At 41.6% G+C, this 14,759-nt stretch overlaps 1 protein-coding gene and 1 long non-coding RNA gene across 3 annotated transcripts in view; one reads left to right on the top strand and one right to left on the bottom strand.

Annotated features, from left to right (window-relative positions):
* arrb2a (arrestin, beta 2a) overlaps positions 1-12,904 on the bottom strand; it is a 25,600-nt gene extending 12,696 nt beyond the window's left edge. The window contains exons 1-4 of one of the 2 annotated variants that reach the window (XM_051394878.1): positions 12,673-12,904; positions 1,080-1,110; positions 653-713; positions 335-379 (exon numbers count right to left, since the gene is read on the bottom strand). In XM_051394878.1, coding sequence (XP_051250838.1) covers positions 335-379; positions 653-713; positions 1,080-1,110; positions 12,673-12,695 — 160 coding nt within the window. In that variant the 5' untranslated portion in view covers positions 12,696-12,904. The remainder of the gene's footprint in view (positions 1-334; positions 380-652; positions 714-1,079; positions 1,111-12,672) is intronic. The other variant, XM_051394877.1, reaches the window with a different exon arrangement.
* Positions 1-14,759, top strand: part of LOC127360471 (uncharacterized) — a 114,335-nt gene that overhangs the window by 30,263 nt on the left and 69,313 nt on the right. The window lies entirely within an intron of this gene.

Raw genomic sequence — 14,759 nt, 5'->3', positions numbered from 1 at the left:
GGTCAGAACCAGTGAGCAACCACCAGCTATGTGACTGATTTTGGTGAAACTAGATCTTATTTTATGGAGAAAAATGTCCATCAGGAGACCAAATATAGCTGCTGTTAGCTCCTCTGAGGCGCCCTGGACCCCCCCGGGCTGTGTGCTCGGAGCAACGGGGCAGTGTTGGTCTTTACGCTGGTAGCACTGGAGCTTTGGACCGCCAGGAGGAGGACCGGGGACCTAAAGCCCGGTTCAGACCAAAGACTGCTGGATGTTTGGCTCTCAGACCTCACAATGACCCTTTTTTAAAAAAGCCCTTTGATGTTGAGAGTTCAGGAGGAAGTCGTCCTACCTTTCCTGTCCTTCAGATACTCGGGGTCGACGAGGATCACTCCATCTGTCGGAAGGAAGACAAAACGCCATGTCAGCACAAAGTTCAACACAGTTCCACTAACTCAGATTTTTACCTGCTTAAGTTCTCGGACACAGCTGCTCCAGCTAAAGGCTCTCACATTCAGTCATACAGTCGTCAGTGCATTCTCTATAAACACTACGACGTTTACTGAATACTTCCTGTAACATGTCTCTGAGGAGGTTTTGAGTCCTGGGAAGCAAACACTGAACTCTTGATAAAGTATTAACGTACAAACCTCCAGATGTGCTGACTCACCTACTGGGTCCACGTGGTCCAGGTGATCCACAAAGTCCCTCTTTCCCAGGTAAACTGTCACCTGCAACAACCAACCACAGCGTCAGATTCCTTTCATTCATTCTCTCTCGTTTCTTTCAACGTGACTAACATTTTATTACGATTCAGACTGACCGCGAGCAGAGAGAGGGTTCTGTGACGTAATAATTAGAAATGTGTCGTAACAAAATGTAGGTAAAGTGATTCAGTATGTTTGAGTACAGTAGGAAGTACATACACACAGTAGTATCTCTACTTCTAGTGCTTCTCCCACCAATAAAAACTCCACATAGCTCTTGTATGTGATATTTCAGGTAGTTTTAGTGAAGTACAATATGTGAATACTTTATATTTCCGGCCGTCGGTCACAGTGTCGCTTGTTGCAGGATAAATAAAGCAACTGACTCACCTTACAGTTGGGGCTCGACTTCTTAAAAACTCTGAGAAATGTGGAAAGAGGAAGACGAGGGAGGGAAGACAGAGCAGAGAGGAAGAAGAACAGAAGAGAAGTGATGTTAGTCACTCATTCATTCTGGTGTAATTGAACGAGTTTCAGACTGATTTGAGTGAAAGGTGATCGTGAATCGTCTGCGTGGGTTAGAATATTTTGTCTAAATAATGTCAGGAAATGTCTCAAACGCGGCCTCTGTTTATTTCAACACAGCAGGAAGCTGAGGAGGAAAGCGGTTTGAGAAAGAAACTCACTCTGTATGACCTTTATGGGATGTCACCACAGAGCTTTAATGGGGCCAGGCGCAGGTTGTTACCCAGAACGCAGTACGTTATATTTCCCTCTGTGACTCTGTTGAACTGTTAATAACTCGGCCTCATTGTCACTAAATGTTCCTCTGTGAGATGTTTAACTTTTTCAACTCGTGCCCCTTTACACTCACAGACAGCAGCGTTTATAGCAGAGCTGCAAATACTGATTTCTACCTGCAGAGTGTGAAAGCAGTTTGAGTCGGTGTGGCGAGCACAGGCCGAACGTAACGCCGGAAATTCAACTCATAGAGCCCCAAAAACACATTGATTCTGCTTTTTATTAGCTTTTATTTCAATGTGTCTGCGTTCATATGCAGATACATGCTTTTATTTCAATGTGTCTGCGTTCATATGCAGATACATGTTTACTGAAATTAGCCTAAATGCATCTATATCGAGATTCTCGTGCATCAAGTAGCAAATCGCACCGCAGAGGAAGTCACAGCCCGGATATCTACGCCATTATTTCATGCATATGTTCTTTATGAGAATCGCACCACATCGCCTTACAGTACACAACATACTGTGTGACAAAGACACATTTCCCCTCAGGGATAATAAAGTTAATTCTATCTCAACATTTTGTTCTCTTCTGTGAAAAAATGTAAAGTAAATTATCTAATAGAACAACAGCCAAGTGTCAGGGAGAAAGAAAACAGAACTTCATTAAGTCTGTTTGATTGTTAAAAATGAAAATAATTGTATAAAAAGTTCTTTAAAAAGGAAATAATCTGCTTACATTCATCCAAATCTCTGGTTTTACACAAACTTCCTGCAGTTACTGAGTTCACTGTACAGATTAAATCATATAATGTGAAATATCCATAAAATCTGAGTCAGTTTATTAATGATACAAAAAGGTTCCTTAAAGAAGAAGATTTGGGAAACACTATTAAAACTGTGACGATGAGACATTTGTTGGACATGTTTTCTTACATCTGGAGAACAAGATGTTTAAGCAGCACTGCAGTATATATATATATATATATATATATATATCACATTTCACCTTTAGCAAAAAGAACTGCAGCTTCTGCAACTTGGATATTTCACTTGGCCGTGTTGTGATTAATTGTGCAGCCCTATGTTATGCACATAAAAAAACTGTATTCACTAACGTCTGATTCTAGTTTTATCCACAACTTCCCACTCAGGTTGTTTTATGCACAAAGAAAGCAGATGGATGGAGCGCCAGGCCCGACTGGATAAAGACAGCAGCAGTGAAAGTGGGTTGATGCATTAAAGGGTTAACAGCTGTACCTGCAGGGTAGCAGCTTTCAATCTAATCTCACGCTCTTCATTATCATATTGTTCCTTAAGGTCAAGAATTAACACCCACGCACGACTCAGCTTTGCTCAAAAGCCACAGAGTACTCGAGTACTGTTGCAGTTCATCTTCTGATGGCCATAGAGTTATAATCCTCAATCGTGATCACAGTATTGATCAAAACCATCAGGATTATGGCTTCAATCCTCATCCTACAGCTTCAGAGTAATACAGAGAGTGCAAACAGGCCGGAAACCTTCCAGGTTCGCAGCATTTGTGCGAAATGGTCACTTCCTTTAACAGACGCCAATACACATAAACAGGAAGTAACAAATACAGCGGTCTCCCTTCCTCACATCTCCGCTTTGAAGGTGAAGCGGTTAAAAACCAGCCGAGATGGCGAGGAGAAACTCAAGCATCAGAGCTCTGCTGGAAGGAGGCGGAGCTGGCGAAGCAGAGCTGGAAACGTTGGCATCTGAACTGTTTCAGCAGCCAGTAAAGTGTTTACAACAGAGCGGCTGCTCCAGCTGACGGCTGCTTCCTGTCAGAGCCGCTGATCCTTTCCACACCGCCGCTATATTTAGAGCACTTCAAAGCACAAATTAAAACTGATTTACAAGTTTTTGTGGCTCCAGTTTTGGCACTAAATGCTTGTTTATCGCTGTGGTGGTTTTAACTGCAGCTACGAGTCCAAAAAGCACAAAAACACTGAGCTGTAACGGCACAGGAGGACGGGATGATCAGGATGGATTCTGGGTCATTTTCATTATTGATTTTTAGCTGATTATTTTCTTGACAGTAAGAAACGTCCATCAGAGTTTCACAGAGCTCAAGGTGACGTCTTCAAATGTCAGTCCAAAACCCAAAATGTATTCAGATTACTGATAGGAAACAGATACAAGCAGCAAAACCTCACATGACCAAAGATTAATGACAATTAATTATTAAAACTGTTCTTCAACCAGTCCACTAACTGTCTAAACTCTGCTGTCAGTTACTTTGAACTTAAAGCAGAAGCTGGTTGGAGGAGCTGGGATGAACCGACACCAATCGTACCAGTTTCAGTTACTTTAATCAGAAAACTGCGTCAGTGTTACTTTACAGCGGCGCCTCGTTAGTCGTCATTATCAACATTTAAATTTGTTACAGTCAGAAATTTACCCAAATGTAAGCACTTGTATCGGTGCAGCCTAGTAACAGGGTTTCTGCAGGTTTAATTGAACTGACACTGAACTAATGGTTGGCTCTGGGTAGCAGTTAGTGCATTAATCGATGATAAAATAATAGATCATAAAACATTTGCTGCAACCCTGAACTTGAAGAGTGGAGGAGCAGACTTCTTCCTCCTGATATTTACAGAAACTGGTTTCCAGTTGAGGCGACGGTGAAGCTTTTAAAAAGATCCACCTGCTGCAGATCAACTGTAAGATGTTTGAAAATGTTCTGCTAAAACTTCCCCGTGTTTCCTCTGTTTGATGTCAGTAATCTGAGCTCGTTCTGTGGTGTTCACCAGTAAATCAGGACACTGACTTACACATAACGCTGCTGCAATTAAGTGAAACATTTCCAAATACCGGCAAAGATTTTCATCATACATCTGTAGTGAACTCCACTGTGTTTGTGTTTGAAGAGACTCTGGTTGTCATTAACTCTTCCCACCCAGTCTGAGAATTCAAACTAAAATTCCTAAAAGTGAGGAAAGCTGACAGTTGACAGTGCCGAACATCAGCGGCTCCGCAAGAATCTAACATTTCTATTGAAGTTTGGTACTTTCGCCCTGTTTTTGTCTGTTTTAAATCACAGATCCACCAACAGGATAACTGTTAGTAAAGGCAGATATAGAAACGTCTCTTCCTCTGTCTGGCTGCTGCAGGGCATCTAAAAACTGGTTGAACTGGTTGAACTGATTGAACTTGTCCAGCCTTTACATCGCAGTTATGGAGCTACAGTTGTAAAAATGAAGGTAGTTCCTCAACCTCAAGTTCCTGCTAACTGTGAGTAGCTACAGGACGGCTACAGGCTTCTATCAGTTGTGATTAGATAACTGAACCTTGACATTTCTCTGCTGACATGGCATCTTGTTACCTATCTGTTATTTTTACATTGTAAAACAGTCAGTACACATCTGGGTCACTACAGACACCTGCAGTGGTGAGGTTAGCTACAATCGTCCTGGTTCCTTCAACTAAAAGCCAATGGGACTTTTCCATATCTATGTGCAAACAAACTCATAATAATGTTATGGATTTATGTCAATAAACAAACATGGGCTGATGTGTTTCTTATTGATATCGGCTTTAAAAGGCCAGTATCAGTGAGGCTCTGGACATCAGCCAATCCTGGAAAAGAGCGACGCCCACAAACACCATTTCACAGCAGCACCTATTGTCGACACTACGGATTATTTTCTTGATAAATAGATAAACTGCTGGCTGTATAAAATGTCAGTTTGTAGTGATATAAAACAGAGAAAACCCTTTAAAAAGTGGATCAACTGTAAAAACAAATCATTTCAGCTCTAGTTGCATAATAAATGCAACCTTAAAAAAAAGAGACTAAACCTCCTCAGACCTCAAGATCTGAACCTGTGAGACCGGCGTGACGTGATGTTTGTCTGCAGCCCAACCGCCGCCGTTAGTTCCACTTTCCCCTACGTGGGTGTGATGCGAGCTTTAACCGGCTGCCGTGGGAATAAGCTCTGTAAGAAAACAGCCGGCTGCATGTAAACACGCTTTAACGCTCGGCTGGCTGCTTCCAAAACTTTCCAGGCGGATAAACGTTGATGGTGTGGCGGCGGCGGCGGCTGATCCACCTGCTGCAGGACGGTCTGCGGGGACGGCAGCTCAGATAAACAGACCCTCCCGTCCCCCTGTGACAGCGACTGCATCACCTGAACCTGACGTGAAGCTTCATGCCTGGACAAGAACTGAGTGTTTTGTATGTGATGGGATCATTTGAACTCCAGCTGTGGACCGTGTGCCAATAAACGGTGCCCTGTGTGCCGTGGAGAGTTGTTTTCCTGCATATTAATCCTTTATTTATTCTTTTGTTCTTCAGATGATCCAAATAGTTTGAGGTTTTAGTGGTGAAATTTACTGACCCATAATATTTTATAGGCATAAAAGTGGTTTCATAAAATGTTCCAGAGGTTGGGAAACAAACACTTTTTGATTTTTGTTGGCACAGAAACGACAGCTTTTAAAGAGAATTATAAAAATATCTAAAGACTGAGATCAACGCTGAAACTATTGGTTGATTGGTTAATTATTGGTTAATCACTACTTTTTCCCTCAGTGTCCTGCAACCGTCCCGGCTGTAACCATCATTGTCCCAAATTAAACACGATTCACTCTGGTCTGCACACTTATATCTGAATAAAACATTAAAACCCTCCTCTGCGTTTGGTCGTCACTTGAGTTTCTGGTTTATTTCAACCTGTCTGATCAATAAATGCATCACTGCAAACCTGTTTCTGATTGGAAGATGGTGATGGAAGTAAATAATAATCCCAAACTCACTACAAACGGAGGGAGATTACATTTATTTACACACAAGCTATGAGAACAGACTAACCCAATAATTCTTCCTATGATTGATTTTGTGTGTGTGTGTGTAAGCGCCGTAATCTGAACAATTACAAATTATATATATATATATATATATATATATATATATATATATATATATATATATATATATATATATGTATATAATCATTTCATTAGTAATAATACATTTCTCTATTGTCCCAAAATTGTCTGTGTTTGTGTCCCAGGTCGTATTTTTATTGTCCCCGGAACAACGGGACGTCATTAACTTTAATAGGGCTGCACAATTATTTGAAATATTATCAATATTTATAAAAGCAAAATAAAGGTTCTCCAGATGTTTGGTAGACACTAGACAGACCCCAACGAATGCTGTGAATTAGTTATTAGTTGTGAAAGTCTCTCGCAGTGTGTGAGGGGTTGTGACTTCAGTCTGCTGTAAAGTGTGTAAATAAGTAGAATAGTTACTGAGAGGCTGTGTGAGGCGTTTGCTGCCACAGACGTTAAATAAGTCTGTTTATGTAACGTTACTACGGCGTCTCTTTACATCTTGAGGCCAAACGCACCTTTTAGTGTAAAATGAGGCACAATTTAATGTTTATTCTTCCTCAGGGAACTGAACCTGGAACCATAAGATGGATCCTGTATGAAGTGTAAAAGGTGCAGACGGATCAAAAGGAGAGAAAATGTCGTCTGTACATTAAGGAAACCGTCCTTCCTCCTGGTCAGAGGTCAGTGAGTTTCTCACTGACAGACACAGTTTCATGCTGATTCAGGCGTTTCAACAGCAAACTGACCTAAAAAGCGCCGCTATTCATTAGCCCAACAACAGCCAGAGTGAACTTCACGCTCTGAGTGACTCAGAGAAACACAGAAACAGTCTGAATTCTAGTCGACGGCACTTCCTCACTACACTTCCTCTGCACAAACACTCATCATCACACTCGGTGCATCGGGTTGCCGCCCACAGACACTTGTCACTCACCTTTAAGGGACGCCCGCCTTTAAGTGGCGTCAATATCAGACAAACGGTTCAAACGCGGCGTCAGTTAACACGTCTGAGCCTCGTCTTCAAGGCTGTTTACACCTCGTGTGAACGTGAAGCGAGCCGACCGCGAGTGCAGGTATGAAGATGCATCGGGGACACGCTGAGATCTGATCTCTCAGACCACATTCGGAGGTGGTCTGGGCCACATTTGGCACATGGAACACACCCAATGTCCTCTGAACCGACGGCTGTCAGAGAGGCAGGAAGCACAAAGACTGAAGTCAAATGTTGCAAACTAGTTTGTGAAATGAATTCCTGGAAAGTTAATAAAGACTGAGCCCATTAGTTTTAGCGAGGTAACTAGCCAGCTGTAGTTTGTCCTTCAGCAGACTTTCATTTCTTAACAAGGCTTTTATTGTGAAACATTTGCAGGAACGTGCGGTGGCAAACTCACTGACTAGGGATGGGAATTAAAACTGATTGGATTGCCTCTGAGTTTATGAATTCCTTTTATTGAATTTCCCCTCTTACTCTCACCTTCCTCTACCTACCTCCTGACTTCCTGGAGGGGCGGAGTCTCAGTGAAGCTGGCCTCAACCCTCCACATGTTTGAACTGTGTATATGACAAACACATACATATAGCAGCTCCAGTAGTTTATGAGTATTTGCTCTACTGATTAAGTTTCAGTTGTGTCATTTCGTCATCGGTAGGTTTACAAAGTGTTTAAGGTTAAATAACCTTTGTCTAGATTCATAATATCTTCTGTTATTAGACCAACCAGTTTAAACCTTCTCACAATAAAAGACTGGACCGCCTGTCTGCACCAATAATAATAATAACAATAATAATAATAATAATAAAATAATAACCAGCCATTGTCAAACTACCCTGCTGTATATCCTTCTAGTCTTACACTCCAGGAATGTATCTGACTCTACGTACGAGTGCCGCTGCTTCCCAACCGAGCAGCACATCCGGGACCGAGGGTAAATATCCTATATTATAACAACAGTGCCACAGTCATACAGCGGAGAACCGGTTCCAAATTAAACAGCATTTAAAACAGTGGAGCTTCTGTACACCTGAGTCACATACATGGATATTTCTACTCTGTTTCTGCACCGTGTTCAGACTCAGACATTTTAGCATATTATATTATTAGAACAGCTGACGGGCCTATTTTCTGTCTACACATTGGATCAATGAGCAGAAACAATGGCGGCAATTCCCACAAACAGCAGCCCGCACTCATTCGTGTCACTTATTATTCCAAATTCAACATTTTGTGGTTAATTAAGTGTAATAACCTGTTTAAGGTTACAATATGTACAGTCTATAAGAGCAACAGAGTAACATTATGCGGTTTACTATGAAAATGGAGGACGGCGTTCGGCTCGCTCGGCCGCAGCAGGCCGCTCGCCAAGAGCTCGTAAAATGATTTATATGCAAGGATGTGCGGTTGGTGTGGTAAGAGCCAACGTCTCATCCTGTAAGATAGTTTGTACATTGAGTGGTGATTGTGATCATTTAAGAAACAACCTCAGCCACGACAACAGCAATGGATTCTGACACGCTGACTGGTTTCTATTTGGGTCCAAGAGCCAGTAGAACAGAAACTGGATGATTCACTGTGGAGGAAGTGAGACCAGGTCAAACGGTCAATCAAGGACGCCTTAATGTCGGCTGTGAACAGGGGCTTCATTTTAAATGCAACATGAAAGTCGTGCAGACGTAATGATACGGTGATAAATCCACAGAGTGCTGCGACAGGAGCGTCAGACGGGTTTGAACACTAACTGAACTAGTTTGACTTTATAAATCATCTGTTGGATTATAAACCTGCTGCTGTGAAGCACAAAGTAAACACTGTCGATCAGTGATGAAGCAGGAAGTTGCTGCTGTTGTTTCCGATTCTAAAGACGTGATCTGAATCAAACTGCAGGTTTCACTGATGAATCTTATATTGAAGTTGTTTATTCTAAAAAATGTGATTTAACATACAGCCTCGATTTACTTACGTTCATATTCTGGCCACCAAACATTTACTTTGGCCACCAAATTCAGGGGCTTGGTTGAGCTTCAATGATTAGTACATTAATTGCTTAAACTGTTTTCACTTTTAAAACAAAGCTGCCACATATGAAGATTTGATGCTTTTCTTTGTCTTATATGAGTTGGACACAATATCTTTTGGTCTGTTGGATGAAAACAAGTTAAATTAATCTACTTTGGCTTTAGGGAAATCATATCACGCCTTTCTTTATAATGTTATTTTACAGACAATCATTGGAGAAAATAATGGTCAGCTGCAGCTTCAGTTTGCACCAAGATAATCACAGATAAAGATGTGACATTACTCAATAATATTCAGATACAATCAGGTCACTCAAGTGCCGTGTTTTATCCACAACCCAAAGATATTCAGTTTACTGTCATAGAGGACGAAAGAAAGCAGGAAATATTCACATTTAAGGAGCTAAAATCTGACTTTTGTTCTTAAAAAATGACTCAATTATCAATAAATCCTTCCAGCTCTCACCGACACTCACTATAAAGCCCTCTAAAGCTGAAGGAAGCTGCTGATAATTCACTACCAGACAGCTGTTATTATTGATCCATTCATAGAAAGAGATTCATTATGGCAGCTTTATGTTCCTACAGTGGAGTTACATGTACAACAACTGGGGTTCAAACCCGAGTTTGTGCTCCTGTGAGCTGAAAAGAGCTGGAAACATAAAACTTAACTGTAAACGACGTGTGTGCGCCTCCCAAGAAACACGAGCTATGTCGGCCAGATGGTGGCGCTGTAATTAGGCCACGCCCCTCACACCTGTAGTGGACTCAGTGTGCGTGTGATTGGTCTCAAACGGACCTGGAGTGACTTTGTTTGGCTCTGTGAAGCTTTAAGAGTATCTGCATGTAAAACGTTCCACTGCAGGTTGTTCAGCAGTAAACTGCCCCAACAGAGACGATCAATACACTGATAATCTATAATATCCACAGCTGATCGGCCACCTCCTCCCACACAAACCACAGACTTCCTGTGCGATAGCGTGCGTATGTAGCGAAGGGTGCATATCAGTTGTTTCTTCAGCAGTCGTCACTGTTTGCATAATGTTTGTCTTTCCTCCTGCTCGTTTCCTCTCCTCCCTGTTTCCCACCTGTTTCCTAACAGGAAGTGACTGAGAGTTCAGCGTGGACAGAGAGAGAGAGACAGACAGACAGACAGACAGAGAGAGACAGAGAGAGAGAGAGACACACAGAGAGAGAGAGACAGACAGACAGAGACAGACAGAGAGACAGAGAGAGGCAGGAAAGTTAACAGAGACAAATGTTTACTTAAATCACAGAAGGTCGAGAGGCCTGATTGTACGTTTCAGTCCAACAGAGGAACAACAGTCAGACCACAGACGCTGTACACCTGCCTTCGACAACGTCGACGCCCTGAGAGCCGCAGCAATCCCTCAATTAGTCAACTCACATTACTTTCAATTGTTTCAGTCAATTTCCAAGAAAGAAAATGTCAAAAAATGTTTGTTTCCAGCCTCTTAAATGTAAGAAAATGCTGCTTTTCATTTTACTGACATTTTACAAACTGTTTCAGACGTAATCACAACTACAGTAAAGTAATGGAGTACTTTCAGACCACATACATCCGTCTCCTAAAAGACATTTACAGTGTAGATTCACTTTAAAATGTACGTTTAATAGCAAAGTGTCAAATCTTTTCTGGTTCCTGAGCTTTTATCACAACTGTCTGTCGTTCTATAGACGTCAACCACCGGTTCAGACCTGATCGTACACTTTACTCACAACTTACTCAGAGAAAGAGGAACATTATTCAGTATTTTAAGCTAAAGGAGCAGATATATAAATATAAAAAAGGTGTAAAAAGAGCAACCGTTTGTCTCTACAACAAACATGCAGCACGTAAACAGATTAAAGCTGAGAGTCAGCACTTTAACCTCACAGTCATCATTTTATTAAAAATCAGTTGTGCAGGAGTACAGAGCGAACAGAAAACACCCGGACACAGCGGCGTGAACGAGGTCTGCCCGACAGAAACACAACAGAAAGATTTAAAAAGCTCAAAGTGGAGCAGTGTTTGTTGTTCTGTGTGCTGGATTAATTCAGCCTCAGAGGTCTGAAAACAGGGTCTCTAATACTGATCCGGATCTCTGGATTAAGAACAAAAACAGTGGCAGGAAAGCAGACAGTGCTAACCCCGTTAACTGGGAGTGTATGAGAGCTGGAAGCAGATTAAAGAAACCTGAAAATCAGCTGCTTTAAATCTGTTTCAGTTAAACTCAGCATCTTGGAGCCGCTGTGATTATTCTGGCTGGCTATATGATTCACAATCTCCACTGAACACAACTATTGAGATCATAATGACATTATAATCACTTTCTACCTTCTTAAAAACACTGCAGCTTTTACAATTTGTGAAAAATCTGTAAGCTAAAAAGCTGAACTTTAATTACAGACAATGACTGTATTTTCACCAGTCAGCTATTTTCAGTTATTTTATTAATATTCTGATTTATTGTGCAGCTCTAGTTTCCTCTGTTTACCTGCTCACTCACAGCAGCATCTAAACCAAACCTCATGTATTAAATATATTAAATATATTATATATATTATATATATTATATATAAGAGAAGCTTCCGAACTGATTAAAACACATTTACAGATAATTAGCATGAAGCCTGCGGTACCCTCATACCCGATATTAGCCTCTATTAGTGGCAGGCTAACCTCAGTGTGCGCGCTCGCACCAAACTCCATTAGAATTTATTTAGATTTTATTCTTAATCACTTTAATCTCTAAAAGAGAACAAAATAAAACACAGACGTGTGTGTTTTATGAATCAGTTAAGTCTTCTGTTAACATCGGCTGTGACAACAACCACCGAGCAGCTCTTTAATTAAATAAACTCTCGTGTTTAAGTGCAGCTTTCCCCCGGTGGATACCGCCCACTACGGCCGTATTTTGCCTGAAAAGCACCGTGGGAATTCCTCTGTACAACACTAAAATATGACCTGTTACATATAAACAGTGCAGCTGCATGCAGTGCGTTAAACAGCCGCTGTTAATGATGTGTCTGTTCCTATTATTTCACATTACACAGCCACATTAGCGAGAGATGTAGATTTGACAGATTTGTGAAGGGAGACTGGAGCGGTTAGCTAACCCCACCCTGCTGAGCTAACTTCGCCTCCTCCGAACGAGGTCACCGTAATACGGGTTCAAACCCGGACCGAAGGGGCCCGCCCGGTGATCTCAGCACCGGCTTATATCCCCCTATAAAGCGGGTAAATGTGTGCAGCCCCCCCCACCCACCCACCACCACCCGGGCCAGCAGCGAGCAGCTACCGTTAGCAAAGTGCGTGATGCTAACTAGCCGTTAGCCGCTGTTAGCCTTCGCCGTCCTACCTGGTGCCCGCCTTGTCCCCCATCTCCTCGGCAGGCGGACGGCAGCAAGATCCCCACAAAATGAGCCCGGACTCCGGCGGTGTGTGCACTGCAGAGGACGAGAGTTTTCTCCAGGAAGCTCCGTTCACCCGTCCATCCGCACAGATAAACAGTTAGTATGCTAATTTCATTTAGCGCCGCCTCGGCTGCTCTGGCTTCCGCAAAGGCAGGATCCCTGTGTGTGTGTGTGTGTGTGTGTGTGTGTGTGTGTGTGTGTGTGTGTGTGTGTGTGTGTGTGTGTGGCTGCAGATCACGTTGCGCAGAAACACAACAAGAAGCATTAAATGTTAAGAAGACAGAAGATGATTCATTGTTGTGGACGGACTCACCTGCGGACTCACCTGCACTCTGAAAGCTCTTCCTGTCATCGATTAGACTGATTCTTTCTATTTATTGGATGTTTCATATTATATTCAGTGCATATTAATACATTATACTGTTCCTCTATTTAACAATGTGTGACAGACACAAAGTCACAAAACTCAATTTATTTCTGTTTTTATTTTAATATTCAAACATTTTATCTTCCTGTAAAATAAAATAGCATCAACTAACTGATTTCACCCAGTAATATCAAACATTCAGCCTCCAGTGAACTCAGAGACAGACAGAGGACAGGTTGAGGAGATTAAGGAGCCAAAACCAGCAATAAAAACACCTTCAGTACCTTTTTCTCTGTCCTTACGTTTATTAAATAATAAAACTGTGATTGTTACTCACGTTGTTTAAGTCTTAAACCGTTTAAGTTTATTACCTCTAACAAATTAAAGTAAAACAATATTTAAGTAATAGTAACTCATTTGTTGTCACTTGGGTAAATTGTACCAATTTCATTCAGTTAATGAAACTTAAATCTAGTGAGTATATGACAAAACTTATTTAAAATGTGTTATTTATCTGAATAAAGAATCTTTAATGGCTCTTTTTTTATGCAACAGCTGTTGTTTTAGGAACAATTGAACCTTTTTTAAACATGAAACTTTACATCTTCAGCAGGAACCAATGAGCTGAGAGACAATTCAAAGTTATTTAAATGTAATTTAAATTAGCTGACTGAGCACTAAACTGCTCAACCTCTTCCTTCACTTTCCTTTCGCTGTATCGCTGCCTCTGTCACAACTTCAACCTCTATCACCTCTAAAAGGTTAAACGGTTCTTTAAAAGGTTGAAAACCACACAATAAACCACACAGAGTGAATACATGTTAAACAGAGCTCCTAAAGGAGAAGTGAAACAAGTCGCTGAGTAAGAATTATTGTATTCAATAAGCAAAAATGTGAATCTTCTCGCCAGCGTTGGAAGTCAGTTTCTGCTTTTGAAGCTTCCCGTCGACTCCGGTGACGATATTCGATTTTTGATATTTGAGTTTGTGCCAGTTAATATCAGATACAAGGTCACATGTATGTACTGACAGTGTGTTTGTGACAGCTGTAACAGCTGTATGAGCGACTGGTACCAAAGTCACAGAACAATGTCAGACCTTACAGTGTTTGTGTGTATTTAGATCTGTAAGCTCTTTAAGACATTTTGAACATTTAATATTTAAATATTCTTATTTATGTATGTATCAGTGTTATGATTACTTATCATTTACTTATATTAGTGGTTCCTAACCTGGGGTTGGGACCTCCACTAGGGGGACACAATGACGTAGATCTCGCTGGATTTAGGCGGTCGCGCGCCACTCTTCTTTTTTCAGCTGAGTGCGCCAAAGCGGAAACAGGAAGATGGACGAATTCGAGGGCAAGCTTTCCGAGCAAGTGCGCCTCTACAGGCATCTGTACGATCCTTCAATGAAGGAACACAGAGATGCCCAGAGGTGCCAGAATTCATGGCGAGAAATCGCCATGAATGTTGGAAAAGAGGAGGCCATATGCCGGAAAATGTGGAGGAACCTCTGTGACCGATTTGGAAAATCAAAAATGAGGTCGCAGGCAGCTTCTTCTTCTAGTGCGTAGAAATAGCAGAGTCGGTAGCCTTTCCTCAGGTGTAACACCTCTGTTGAGGAGAAGACTGCAACTAGTGTCGCGACCACAACGCGCAAGTAT

Source organism: Dicentrarchus labrax, unplaced genomic scaffold (assembly GCF_905237075.1).
Source record: "Dicentrarchus labrax unplaced genomic scaffold, dlabrax2021, whole genome shotgun sequence".
NCBI classification, from domain to species: Eukaryota; Metazoa; Chordata; class Actinopteri; family Moronidae; genus Dicentrarchus; species Dicentrarchus labrax.
This window is presented reverse-complemented; position numbering and strand designations above follow the sequence as displayed.